Raw genomic sequence first — 15,175 nt, 5'->3', positions numbered from 1 at the left:
AACAACAAAACAACAGCAACAAACACACAGAAAATTTGGCTCCATCCTCTTCAGTTACTAAAATTCCCTTTAGTATCACTTGCAATTTAGCATCCATATGCATCTCAGGAAGGGAAGATACGGTTGAAACATAAATCTATTCTGGGCCTTTTACTTGCAAAAATATCATACCTCAGCTATAATCATATGCAGAGACTTTTTAGAGGGCTTTGTAAATGCCATCCAAATTTATGATGGCATTTTTTGCCTTAGAGCTATAGATGTTCCATCCCCAAAGCACCCCCATAAAGGTATATTCTCCTATGGATGGCTGCAGTTTGTCCCTGCTGCTGTATCTAATCTGCCAAGTAGGCTGAAAAACTCTCAAATAACATTGGAAATGAAACAAATGTAGTCATGAATTTTAAATTATGAGATGTCTAAAGACGTCATTAGAATCTTTTTAAATTCTTATTACAATAGATATTTATACAATGCAAAGTGAAACAGAAAGTAACATTAAATCAAAGGGAAAGTTGAACTGTTATCTTGCTGTTTATTACACTTCTCATTGAAGTTTTTAAATATAAGACTCATTAAATTATATTTTGAAGAAATTGGTAGTATGTTTAGTGCTACTTTATTAGTTATTGAAAGTACCACTTGGGTGACAAGGCAGGAATGAATGCTGACCTAAGAGATCTAAAACAATCCAGATGATTCTGTAAATACAGATACAAACAGACCAGGTTATACACTCTATGGGAACATTGCACCAGACAGTTTAAGGCAGATGTTAATGGGGCAGGGTTTAAAATAATGGTGAATATCGTAGTGTTCTGTTTTAAAATTCTGTAGGCAAGATTCTCCATCAGTATAAACTGATATTTCTCCCTTGTAAATGGAGCAGCGCTCATTTGCAAAGGGAGAAATTTCACCCTTCTTTTTCCTGAGTGACATCAGAATTTTGATTCTAACTTGAATTATCATATTTGGCTAAAAATTGCTGAGGAGTCCAAAAGCATTTAAAAGCTAAAGCCATTGAATCCATTTAATGTGCCTTTGGCACCTCTCTCTCTCAGTCCCTTTTGAACATTCTGGTCCTCATTTTAATCAGTCTCTTTTTATTAAGTCCTTTGGCTCATTTACTTGTACGTGCATTTGCTTTATTTTATTTGGAACATTTCTTTTGTAGTGTCTTGAAAAAAAAAAAAAAGAAAGAGTTGTGACATTTCTTTTGGATAGCTTCTTAAGTATCTGGCAGTCACCTCTGATGCGATGTTGATGGGTATGGATAGATTAGCTCTGTTTTCCCGATGATCTGTCAGATGTCGAGTTCTGAGGAAGCTGGTTGTGTGTGTTGGTGATGCATATGCAGGAGTTTGATAAGTGGATAGAGAGGGAGCTTTCATTTTTTTTTCTTCTGTAAGATCGCTGTTTATTAAGCTGGATTTAGCCTTGTGAAGCAAGGTGCTCGCTGGCAGGTAGTTAATCAGTGATCACGGCAACTCAGGATGCGACCAGGGAAGCAAATATCCATTTAGAATGTAGAAACTAAAGAGCACTTCATTAGGATGAGTGAATTTCCATCTGTGTTGTATTTTGTGTATACTGGAGCAACTAATACAGTAAACTGATGGATGGCAGTTAGCGTGATCATATCTCAGTTGATGACAAATAAAGTTTGCTCAGCACTAAGTGGAACAGACTTACTCCGATTGACAGTAGTCTAGCCATCAAAATTTCAAGAAGCTCGAAATTATGAATTCCCCAGAAAAAAAACAGCATTTCTGTTGATACCGATTTGAGTGAAATTGCTAGAATAATTTGCACAGAAGGATGACAATTCCTTGAAAAATTCTTCCCATGTACCAGTTTTTTCTTCCACAGCCAACTTGTTTTTCTGCATCATCTATTTGTTCTGCATATTGTTGAGTTCATGGTTGACCTGGTTATATCTGAGCTTTCGTGATTCCTTTTCATAGTGTCCCTTGAGAATGAAGGTCCAAACCATATTTCATTCATAGCTTTTGTTATGAAATCTCCATCAAGAGTCTAGTGGCAGAAAGCTACTGGGAATGTTGGGGTAATTATCCAAAAGTCGTCTTTGGAGATCAATATTAGCTGCTCTACCAGTGTGGCTAATGTGAGGTGGAGTTATTGTTTAAGATACATGCAGTCACAATAATGTCAGTAATTAATCAGGTGAAATTGGGTGGATATATAGATACAGATATAGAGATAGATTTGGAGAGAATGGGAATTGTTCTCTTGCACTGCTGTGACTTTCTTTACTCCATCAAAGTTAATCCTAATTTCAGTGTCTGTCAGTAATGTGCATAGGTGGATGGAAAATAGGTTCGTAGATATTTATTTGTTCTGGGAAGGATTCGTGCATTCAGTTCTCACGCATCATTTTCTGATCCATTTAAATATATATCAGCCTCATACATGAACATTTGAAGATCTTTAGCTGTACTCAAGGAAGACTCTTATGTCGTGCGTTTCTAGTACTGACAAACACAAAGGAGGTAGAGGAATTAAAACCATCACAATGCTCCAGTGCCCCTTAGAAGATGAGGAACATGAAGTATTCCTGGGCATTCACTGATTAAACTTGGGCTGGAGGTTTGCGAAGTGCAGAGTTTTGGAAAGTCTTACTGCGGGACTTCACCATCCGTGCAATGGCTCCAGTAACCAGAGTCTCTCAAGGACAAGGATCCCATTGACGCTTGCATTGTGCATTGAGCAGAAGGGTGTGATGCATGATGTGGAATGAACAAAATAACTTGTGTGTTTAGGGAAATGCCAAATTAATGAAAATTCAGAAAGCTCTAATGTTGAAAAGGCACACAAATTCTTTGATAGAAATATAATGCTGCTAACAGTTTCAAGATTATTGTTGTCTGAATTTTCTGCTTATTGTGTACTGCAATTAAAATTCTTTTCAACTGAAAAACCAATGTCAAATTAATATTTCCTTTTGGAAAAAAATACGAAAGTACACATCTTGTTCCATTTAGCACCATCATGGTCTTTGATCTGGTTCCCTCTGTCCAGGGAAAAAAATGGATTCATGTTAATGGGAGCAGGCTAAGACCATATATGTTTGGCTTACATATACAGTCACATGAACACAAGTACAGTAAGTTAAAATAACACACCCACTCAGACTTCCATCTGTGTTTTATGCCACAAATCCCTCTATTTTCTTTTTTATTTAGCAATTAACTTCTCCATTTATTCTGTAGCTGAAAGCTGCCATAAGATGAAAATAGACTAAGTTTGATTTTCTCCTCTCACACTCTAAATAACATTCAGAGGAGACTCAGACCTGAATTACGGAATCTACATTTTCTAAAAGTGCCAGGTGTGACCGTGATTTAGACACCGGTCCCATACACAGAATAGTACGAAAGGCTTTAAAACTGCACCTGGGTTACCCAGCCGTCGTGTTCTGGCTGTTCTTGTTTATCCCTCGCTCGGAGCAGATGGATGGGAAGAGGCAGGGAACGGGGAGGTTCCTTGGCTCCTTTCCTGATTCACCGGCCAGCGCAGCTGAGACAGGCTGGGAATATTGTAATTTGTTGCTGCCCTGCACCATAGAGGAGACAGAGGAGAGTCAGGACTCGGGGGTGTCCTCATGGGCTGGCACTGCCTCTTCGGTGGGGCCATGGGAGGTCCTAAAACCTTCTCCTCAGTGCAGTGGTCCCCAATATTCCTTAGCTCTCGGGAGCGATGCTGAGGAAAGCCGTGCGAGCAGCAGCATCCTCCCTGGGCTCTGCCCGGGGTAGCTGCAGTTTTAACTTTTTAATTTCCTGCATCCCTGAACAACGCAGGAGGGGAAGCTGCAGCCTGGGGACCACTAAATGTGTTAAAACTCACTAGGTATGGAACAGAAGACCTCTAAAACTAGCCAAGAGTCTCCAACGTGGGTGCCAAAAATTAAAAAACACCTTATTCCATATTTAGTCATTTATCTTAGTTGTTTCATCAGGGTCATAAATATACACCATGCCATCTCATAGGTGGCCTGATGTTCATAGGCGCTGGGCACCTACGATGCTAACTCAAGTGTTGAGACTGCTTAGCTAAGACTGAGACTTGTAGTATCAGATTTGCATTTTTCTGGGTGATTAAACCTGAGTTCCCTCGCTCTTAACTCCCGAAAGGAGCTTTGATAGAATGACCAGCATTGTAACATATGGCTTAGCAAGGGGGGAAAAAAGAAAATGAGTATTAGAAATGGATGGACTAAAGAATACGCAGGATATATCAGGCACATTAACCAAACATATGGTGCTAAATGAGATATTTTTTTTAAATTGCAAAAAAATTGACATTCCTGGCAGTCTCAAGGATAATGTGACATGGCTGTGTTAAATTTAGAAGAATGGGACATATTTTGGCTTGTTCTTGAAAACCTTTTTCTTGCATGCCGACTGTATTTCTTCTTTTATTAACCCATTCAAAGAATGTTTGAATTTTGCTACTAGAGCACCATGCTAGCGCAACATAAAACGTGAATGATGCTAATTGCTTTGCACTGCCTAACTTTCTGTCATACCCTCCCCTCTTAAAGGACAAAACATGCTTTGGAAATGAGCTGGCAAGCTCATCTTATTCTTTCTCTTGGTCAATATTAAGTGATGTAATTAAGCTCCTGTTTGCATATTCTTCTGAACTAGGAAGCAGCCATTTTTTTCTTGAGATCTGATGGATGCGATCGCTCAAAATAAAATGTGTCATTACAAACCACAAACAAAATAAAAACATGGCAGAGTTGGACCGTTCCAAACTAATACATTTCAGAATACTCTGAAATCAATCAATCAAACAAACAAACAAATAAATAAATAAATAAAGTAGTGATAATAATGGCAATCAGAACAACGGTGGCAAACAAATATATAGCAAAAGTGGGAACTGATTATCAGTGCTTTGATTTGTCTTTCTACTCAATTTTCCACCATAGCGTTAACCTTAAAATCTCTATTTTCACATGAAAACCTTATAACATCCCTGCCCAGATGAAGGTGACACTGCACGGCATTGCCACGGTCCAAGGTCACTCACCAGCTTTGCTGTAGCTCCTCAGGTTCCAGTGTTGGGACAGCATCACATGAACTTGCTACAGTTTTAAATCCCTACTTAATTCCACTGTTCTCTCTGCCCTTTCCCCCTACCATGGTTTAGATGAGTCGAGCAGGTTTTTTAGCACAAGAGCTTCTTCACTTTCTCAGAAGCTTTATAGTCTTTCCCATAACCCTGATTGAGGGTATGGGGAACAGCAGGGAGCTCATGAGCCAGCTGAGCCATACGGTGCATAGACTTGGAGATATTACTCCTTCCATGACCTCTGTGGCTTGCCCAGGACACAGGTCCTCCTCTCCCCTCCTGGATCTCTGCTCGTTGACCTTGTGTCTCCACATCAGAGTGCTGCTCAACCGTACAGTTAGAGCAGCTCAAAAGCATATTTTGCTGCGATAATGCCTGTGCATAAACAGCCACTTCTTCTGGCCATGATGTGTTGCACTTAGAGGGATGGAACCTGCTACGTTAAAACCTTCCTGGGGTGGCAAACCTTCCACGGCCCAGCACGGAGCAGCTGTACCCACGGCCGTGCTGCCAGCAGCAAGCTCCTCTACCCCTCCCCAAACACTAATGTTGTCACCTACCCTTGGTGTTTCCATCCCCAGTTCCTCCATCATAAGGAAGTCTGGATCAACAACACCGTTACTTGTTTTGAGTGTCCTAGTCCAGAATATGGACACTCAGAGCAGTGAGTGACATCCCAACATGTGATTTGAGCAGACATTCAGCAGGCTGCATTGGAATATTTCATTGAAATACCTTAGTTCAGTCTTTCTTACCTCCAAACCAAACCAATTCCCTTTGCTTTTGTCCCTACTCCAAAGTCTTTAAGACCAATACGAAAAAACCCCAACCCAGTATTTTTCTCGCACAATAGTCTGTCAGTTCGAAACTTTTATTTTTAAAATATTACGTCTGCAACCATTCTTGCTATGAGGAAAAAGCCACCACAGCAGCAAAACCTCCTAGCAAACAGTTTCAGGACAGAAAGCTGCAAGTACAGCACTGAAACTCTAACCATTCCCTTACTTTATTTAACTTTCTGAAATATAAACTGCAAAACCTCACTGAAACCATTAAGACCCCAGCAGCGCAGCATATAAAGTACAAGAAGGCTCCTGCATATTGCAATCAACATCCCAGGGACTATAAAACTAGTATTATTAAATATAAAGTCAATAATATCATCCAGAGATAATGTTATCCAGGCCTCTTTCTTTACTTTTTAACAATTAAATTCTATAAACTATAGAGCTGGAAATAAGGTTGAGTGACTTTGCTAGTGGAAGTTCAGCTTCCACATTACCTGATATTTTGCTTTTGCACCTGAAACCTCAACTAATCTGCACCTTTGTTTTGCTATATCCCTATGGATATGCAAAATGTCTGATGTACTGTATATACTGAAAATTATGTGTTTTCAGAGTACGTGCAGATAATCAGAATACTCACATGCCTCTAGAACTATAAAAATAAAGAGAATAATACAGACACACATACATATTCTTCATCTATATGCTGTAATATTCTTTTATCCAAGCATAAGGCATATGCAGAAGAGGCTTGGATTTTAAGAGCCTATTGCAATATATTCATTCTGCTAATTTCTTTGGTGCCACAGGCATGATATAATATCAACAGGAGTTATTCTTACAGGGTGTAACAAACCGGTCATATTAGCATGACAGCATTTCTGCCTGTCCACGGGGGAGGTTTCACCCAGTGGCAACTTAACTCTGATTTCCATTGGAAGCCTTTGATATAGTTCAAGGGCATAATAACAACGCTGAAATAATTCCAGTGTGGCTTCTAATATCAAGATACAAATACCATTCACCCTTTTAAAAAAATTTGAAAGCAAAAGGGAACCACATAAATATATTACTTTCAAATACCTTTGAAGTCAAGAGAGTAAGGAGAAGCAGAGTTTGAACTTAGAAAACTTCATTCTCTAGTTGTGCCTTGAGTCGTGCAGCACATTTAAAAGATCCATTTGCAATAATCTACTAAACCAGTGAGTGAAAGACAGAACTCATAAAAAGCCTGTAAAAATCCAAATGCTCCAGCTATTACAGATTTCTAAAAATAAAACAGAGTAGGTTTCAGTAGCAATAATAAGCTGCATCTTATCCATATTTCAGATTTAAAAGAAAAATATGGCTGCCTTTTAGTACTCATTGCTCAGAGCGAACCATGGCCGCTTCTACCTCAAAAAAAAGACCACAAATAAAAGTGAGCTTTCGGCTTGCTGTTGTATTCCGTTTCATTTGTCCTTTAAGTTTATGTAGCTGCTTCTGCACCCACTTTCACAATGCATAGGCTGTCGTTCCATGACCTAGCATTATTAAATTGCACTTATCAATCATTCTTGCCAGGAATGCCATCGCCAACTACATTAAAGAAGTCAGAGAAGTCTGGTTTCAGCAGTCCCTCGCCTTCGCAGACCTCCTCCCTTGGAACGGCTTTCACACAGCACCATCGACCTGTCATTACAGGACCCAGAGGTGAGGCCTAACCCAAGAGCCCCCAGGCAGGTTCAGCATCAGCCACAGCACCCAGTGTCCATCCCAGCACCTTTCCACAGAAAGTCACCTCCACGTGTCACCCACCCAGGGAGAGGCTGTGCTTCAGGAGCTTGAGAACCCAGAGGTTTTAGTTGTCAAGACTTGTGTTTGGTTTTACTAGGCTGGGCTGTTTGGTTAAACTGATGACCATTCAACAGGGCCTGAGATGGAGATGCTGGTTTCTGGGCACTTGGGGTTTTATTCAAAGAGGGTGGGGAAAGGGACAGAATGCGTTACAGACGGTGTCTTCTGCTTGTGTCCATTCATGACATAGATTCAGTGGAACTGCTGGAGATCAGGGCCCATCACTCATTCTGAACTGTGCCAGTCTTCCAGCACTACGGCTTTGTTTCTGCCAGTCATTTCCTGCTGGTGTTGTTGGTATCAGTGTACTGAAGAACCGCCGTATTCGGGGATTCCTTTGAAGTTGGTTCAAGCAATGCTTTGGCTGGTTTTCTTCACAATACTCTTCTGACTGACTTTCCAAGTAAAAGAGATGTCCTCTGGGTCTAGATGTGCTTATACATTTTTGTTAGAAAGATGCATTTGCATTTAGCCGAGAAAAGTAAATGCAATACTCAGCTCACATTTGAAAAGGAACTCACTTGGGCATAGTAATACACACAAATGAATGAATCTTCTTACAAACCACTTTGGAAGATATAAAAATAGGAGTGAATGGTTGTGACATGTTTCTTTCTGCTATGAAATTTTGTCTCATTTAGAGAAGATTATTAAGGAATTGGTCGAATGGTGAAGCATAAAAAGGGATATTAGCAATTCATCCTAGAAATTATTTTGAAATGTCTCTCTGGCATTAGTGTGGTTTTACTGAGGGCAGCATAAACCAGGAGGCGCCTCTTTGTCTGCACGGTGCAGGTGATGCGGCGTGAAGTGGTGGAATTGCTCTTAAGTTGAGGTGAGGTCAGAACTGCACTTCTTGGCTATTTGTGCTTTGTTAAATCTACTCTTTGTAGTTGGATTTGTTGTGGTTAATCACATAGAAATTATATCTTACCCTTAGACACACACCTAGATCCTCAAAAGATATTTAGGCTTCTAAGTTCTGGACAGATTTCCCTTGAAATTTGGATCTGAGCTATTGGGCAAATAAATCTTCTTTTAAAAGCCTTGATAATTGGTGATATAAGTATGAATAATATGGATGTTCCATTAACATTATATTCAGTTCACATCAGCTGAGTGAATGTCTGTCTTTTAGAACTTCAGCATTTTAGATTTGAGTTGTTGATTGATCAGTTAATATGCCTTTCTGTATTTAGCTATGTTTTACCTCACACTTATTTATTAAGGTCATTGAATGCCTTTGTCTGTCTGCATTTAGACCATTTGTGTTTCAGATTTTTGTGTGGCTGAGAGAGGAAATGTGTCGCTGGTGAGGTCTTGTGTAAGTCTCATCTAGAGTCTCTTTTAACAAGACTTTTTCTGTGCACCAGCGGATATCCATTGGTGATGTGAGAAGAACATTCAAAGACAGACAGAATTTGAAAGAGCAAATATAATTACTACAGTCCCCAAATTTTGTTTGTTTGGAAGGAGATGTCTTTACTAACTCTATAAAGTAACACAGTTTCTTATAGTTGTGGTTCCCAATAGATAAAGCAAAAACTGTTCTTCTGCAACATCATTTAGAAGCATCTTCTATTTTATGCTTCTTCACAAGCAAAGTCTTACAGACTTTCAGGAACAATCCCTCTGAATCCATCCATGCATTGTTTAAGTGTCATCTTCCTGGAAAAATCTTGTTCCAGACTTTGTTGGTTTTGGACATTTCTCTTCAGTATTCTTCTTCCACAGCACACTGGCGGTGTTCATTTCTCTTCTACAACAAAGGCTTAGCAAAGGGTAATATACTGAGATGGATTATTTTCTGTAAATCCAGCTTTGTTCTTTATCCCATTCCCTACAGTGTACTTTAGGACAGTAAGCAGAAGATAAAAGGTTTTCAGGTATCAAAAGTTGCAACGTAAGTAGTAGAATGCAATCAAATAAGAGACTATAATCTTTGAGCAATGCATCTCCACTGTTAGTTACTGGAAGTCGTACCTTTCTGCGGAAATCACAGGTATAATATAGCACACACAGGTTGCATTCTCTTTGGATACACGTGCATAATGTAAATGGTCAGTGGCAGATTATTCTGAGTGGTCTTCAGAAAACTAAGAGCAGGATTTAATCTTCAGTCGGTAGAGATATTTCAGAGAAAGGAAAGCAATGAGTAAGTAGGTCGCCATCAGAGTAAGCTCCTCAGCCAACTGAATTATTACAAGAAGGTTCAGTCTCCTTCTGATGTTCATATGTGCAAGTTTATCACTTGGATATGTGTATGAGATGCATTTGTAAAGCACGATCAAAATAGACAGCAGAGAAGAAGCTGTAGACTATTCATGGCAGGTGTTGTCATTGACAACCAGTGATTTATAACTTCTCAGGAATATTCCCAAATCTTTCAAGCACTTCCAAGTATTCCTTAGAACACAGGGCATGTCTTAGGCCGGTGTATCCCAGGATACTGAGTGCCCTACCCAGTGATCCCCGCAATTAGTCGTTTTGGAAACAACACACTTGCTTGGAGAAGGAGCAGATCCTTAAGAGGATTTCTTTGCTAGAAGGTGCTCCATACAATGAACCAGCTGGAAAACCTCTGTTGTCGTGCAGTTGTCTGTGCTGTGTTGTGGAAGGCTGGGCACTGGTTTTCTATCTGCACTGGTGCTGCTGCCAGTACCCAACCCAGCTGGGCAGTAGCCAGCGGAGAGGATCTGAGCTGGCTGACCAAAGGACCAGATGTGCAGTGAGTGCTGGCACAGGGATGCCAATGCTTCAGTGACTCCTCAGTAGTTCCAACAGATGGTGGTAAGATCCAACTTTCTTTGGTGATAAGCTAGCAAAGTGATTCATGGAGCCTCACTTGATGATGGCAGTTTTTTGGGCATGACTCTATGAATGCACCATATGTCTTCTCTGGACCAGTGTGGTGAGGATTCAGTGTCTGGCAGATGGTAAATTGATCACCTATAGGGTGGCTTTAGCATCACTATCAGGATTTATTTCAAAGCGTTGAAAATTCAAGCAGTTAGATCTTTGTCTCCTACGCATCATACTTTTGTTACCTGCAAGTTAGATTATTTGGTGGTCAGTGTGGCTCACCAGATTACACCAGTATTGCAAAGCCATCATGGATTGCTGGCATCTTACAAAGATTCCCAGACATCAGCCCACTTGAACTCTTTACCAGACAGTGAAGGATTTAAATACGATGGGTGACAGCAGTATTTAAATAAGAGGTTTTAGGTTTCTGTGAATTGCTACTTACACTCTAGTGACTTTATATCTGGAGCTGGCTGAAACATTAAATTGACCACGATCTTGTAAACCTGGGATATAGAGCAGCCTGTGCTGTAGAGCATTCAACTGTTTCCACAGAATACGACAGCAAGCCAAAAAGCAAGGAAGAAAAGGCAAGGAAAGAAAAAAAAATATGAATGAGATGGTATGTTAGGAAGATAAATGAAGGAGAAACACAATTACAAGAAACAAGAAATACTGCACAAAGGGAAGAACCCAAGGAAGTGGATGTGTGAGCAGAAAGCAAAAAAGGGTTGAAAGTCAACTAGTGGAGCGGTTCCCATTATATTCATTTCTCCATAGTAAGCATTGCCAGTGAGATTTTCATCAAGACAAGGCCTACCAGGAAAACTCTGTAGGATAGTGTAATACTCTCTGTTTGTGCCAAAGTGGCAAAAACTCAGTCACGTATCTGGGAAGATGTTGTGCCCATCTCTGTCAAAATGCTCCCCAGAGTCACCAAAATATCAGTGCTTGTTAGGTGTCCTGTCTGCCTGCTCCAAGCAGATCAAAGCGGTAATTCCTGCTAACTCGCTCCAGAGCTACACAGTGTAAAGGACATTTTGTAATATCCTGATCGTACAACTATCCATGGCTGCTCCTCGATGCTGTCAGACTGATGTAACCTTCTGCTTCCCTCTGAATTTTACAAAAGCAAAGTGGTGCAAGTTCGTTCCGATACAAACGCCTCAGATCAGGGGATCATAATGTAAGATGGCCAAAAGAGGAGAGAGGCACCCCACATGAGTAAGAAAGTTGAGTAGAAACCATAAATCGTATTAACGCTGCCCAAGAGAAGAGCTAACCCAGCACCAGCACAAAGCCGTGCTCCAGCTGGCAGTGTCAGGGTAGCTCACTGGCTAGGTGAAGGTTGTTTTGCGTGTGTGTTTTTTTTTTCACTCACTTCAAAATAATACGAAGCTGAAGGAAAAACAGTTTCCTAACAGATGGCCTCAAGGTCAGGGTTAATAATTACTCGATACCCTAGCCGAACTGCCATCTCCTCCCGTCCCAGGCAGGGGTGGGCAGAGGGGAAGGCTTGCAAATGGTTAAAGCTTCAGCTAAACAAAAGTCAGGAACCGTGTAATTAAAACTCTACCTTTGTTGTATTGTAAAGAGTTAGCCTGTGACATAGGAAATATTTAAAGGAGCGCGCTGTTCAGCTAATTTGTGTGTGAGTGAACTGCTTAGGCAGTCCTATCCTAAATTAACTCTAAGACCACCCACTGAGATTGCCTCATAAAGGGCCATGATTGCTCAGCTTCATTTTGTATAACCGTTCAATAATTACTAGATAAATGCATAACTAAAAGCTCTATTACACTAATAATTTGTACTGAGATAGATGTGTGGGACACCATGCTGGGTTAATTTGTCATCCCTGCAGCAAACTTCTAAAGAGGGCTCTTTTGCGGAGGAATTGTGTTAATATGTTGCTCCAGTGAGGACATGTTAGAGCAACAAGATGACTTGGTCGCTTAATCTCCTAAAGAGGCAAAATGCCTGGAGGGTAAGTGCCAGAAAGAAGAATGGGGGGTGATTAACACAGTGGACCCAGATTTAAACTCATCCTGACAAAAGGAGCTGATCTAACTGAGCAAAAGACTGAAAAAAGGGGAGTGTTAAAAATACTAATAGGATTTCGTGCATCCCAAAAAAATAATATAAAAATAAAGTGCTGCAGGAGCAAAGTATTTTACCCATGTTTTTACTGATTCTGTGTTCAGTTTCTTTGCTCTCTCTGATGTATTCATGAAGTTAAACTATGTGCTTTAAACAGTGCAGTGAACTATAATATTTTTATCTCTGCTTTATGCTAAATTCTTCCAGCTTCAGACACACACAAAAAGCACATTATTGCTTTAAATATGGAACCCATGTTTAAGCATCAGAGCTCTGGATTTTCAACCTCCTCTATTGACAGAACCATAAATCATGTTAAAGTTAAGTGAATTACTGTAGCGTGGAACTATAGCTTTAACAATGTTTATGTAGTATCAGCTTACCATCTACAGAATGAAAGGGGAAAAAACCACTGATATTAGAAATGGGAATGTGGAGTCCTATTAACTTAACAGCAATATATCACTCCAAAGTCACAGATTCCATTACCATGCCCTTTTTAGTATCAAAGCAGAATTATATCATCACGCACATAAAGGTTGTGGTTTTTAAGAGAATTTACATTTCTATTGTAAACTTATCAACTGCATTTCATTATAAGAAAGACATGATATATTCTCCTAGCAGTAGTTTTTATCTTATGTATGGGAGTAGACTGTGTATTAAAAACAATACTAATATGCAAAAGTTGCCAGCATTTGATGTGAAGTAGGAATTCTACAAATAGGTTAAATTAGGTTTTTCTGACCTCTGGCTATGGTCTTGGAAGGGAGGAGTGCCTTCTGTAGGTATGATTTTTATTTCTCTGCCCATGTAATCAGTTCTATAGTATCCTGATCTCCCAAAGGCAGTGGAGTTTTGACATGTTTTAAAACAATCTGCTCAAAATAGCTAACTTGACTGGCCCCCTGCCTATACCAGAATCTAGAACCAGCACTAAGTTCATATCTACAGGTTTCCAAAAGCAGCCCGTAATACTCACAGTCCAGAGTAAAGCAATAATCCCTGTGCCCAAACACAGCTTTAAGTGTATCTTCCTTTTACTAGGAGCTCCGTGGGCAAAATGTTCTCCCTCGCACTTGCTACTGCAAAATGTCATACAGAAAGAGTATTTCTGAACTAAGGAACCAGGTGCTTTAGACCACTGTGGTATAAAGCTGATAACCAGCCCTGGCCTTGGATACCATGGCTCTGTTTTTTCTGCAGTGCTCAGCCAACCACCTGCACTGGACTTCTGGAGCTCAAAGATGGATATTTGACAATTCAGTCCTTCTTTTTGATGTCCGTGGGCAGGAACAGATCCTCCATTCATCAGATTTAGGGTATTTGTATATCTCTTGCACTGGTCAGATATTTACGTTACGTTTTGAATGTTTCACGCTGAGAGGATAAGGCCTGTTTTTATGCTCCCACCCTGTGATTTCCCAGCCTTGTCACCGCAAACGAGAACACAAGACAGGACCAGTTTGAATTTAGCTCATCCATGGACCTGACAGACGTGTTACTAAACAGCCCCTTTGCACCATTATGGGACTTAAAAAGTTTTCCACTGATCCGAATTCCCTTCAAAGGGCTGATTCTAGGAGTGGTCAGTCCTACCCTCAGCAGCTCAGTATTTAAGTGGAGGCAAGTCCTTGCTAACCTGAATAGGCGATTGCTCAACATGTGTCACCCTGGGGTCTGTTCCTAATGGGCAGTAAGAAAAATGGGGACTTTCAGAAACCTTTGAGAGAGTTACGGGGGCGCAGCTCCCATTGAAATTCAAAAGCAGTTAATGAATTCTCTCAGGACCTCCACACATCCCAGCCTAAGTTTCTTAATTTTTTTTTTTTTTTCTTGTTTGGGTAACTGCTTTCATCACAAAAAAATCTTTGGACTTAAAGCTATTGTTTTAGCCTTCCATTCTTTACCTCTTGTATTGTATTATACACAGAAGTGTAAGTTCCTTTCAACAAATTTGGATTATTGCCAGATCTCCTTATTAAAAAGTCACTCTTCATATTTCCGATAAACACAGCTGTTTCATGGTGTTTGAAAGCATTTCACATCAGCCAGCATGGTGGCTTAGCCAATTAGTACTCTAATATGGTCAATTTTCAGAATAAGTACCTTTGGGGTACAAAGGGTGGGATACATCTTGCATAATTTGAACTGGCACTTGCTTCACTTAAATACCAGGAGAAAGCTTACAGCACGCAGGGAGTTAAAGCAAGTTAGGAGCCTGAAGTGGAAATATCTAGCAGAACAAACTGTTCTATAACATTTCCAGGGAAATGACTTTTAAAAAAATACTTTCTTAGTTGTAATGAAGCCAATTATAATGGCCTCAAAAACAAGCTGATAAAAATGGTCATGTTTCATTATGAATCTAATGTTACTATTTCTAGGAAGATTGATCAATGTTTAATGAGCTATTAGTAAACTTAATTATCACTTTATAGAGGAGGTATCTGAGCATCATGCCCTAGTAAAGCCGATCCACTGTTGGTGTGATGGGTTATCCCGTGTCTTTGTGAAGGAATGATGGGTTTGATTCCCCAGCCCAGGAG

At 40.1% G+C, this 15,175-nt stretch overlaps 1 protein-coding gene across 8 annotated transcripts in view; it reads left to right on the top strand.

Annotated features, from left to right (window-relative positions):
* NFIA (nuclear factor I A) overlaps positions 1 to 15,175 on the top strand; it is a 250,412-nt gene that overhangs the window by 190,205 nt on the left and 45,032 nt on the right. For 7 of the 8 annotated variants that reach the window (XM_082053405.1, XM_082053406.1, XM_082053407.1 and 4 more), the window contains one exon: positions 7,449 to 7,577. The exons of the other annotated variant lie outside the window; for it this stretch is intronic. In XM_082053405.1, coding sequence (XP_081909531.1) covers positions 7,449 to 7,577 — 129 coding nt within the window. The remainder of the gene's footprint in view (positions 1 to 7,448; positions 7,578 to 15,175) is intronic. 8 annotated transcript variants of the gene reach the window in all.

Source organism: Streptopelia decaocto, assembly GCF_964273445.1.
Source record: "Streptopelia decaocto genome assembly, chromosome: 5".
In the NCBI taxonomy this organism is placed as follows: Eukaryota; Metazoa; Chordata; class Aves; order Columbiformes; family Columbidae; genus Streptopelia; species Streptopelia decaocto.
This window is presented reverse-complemented; position numbering and strand designations above follow the sequence as displayed.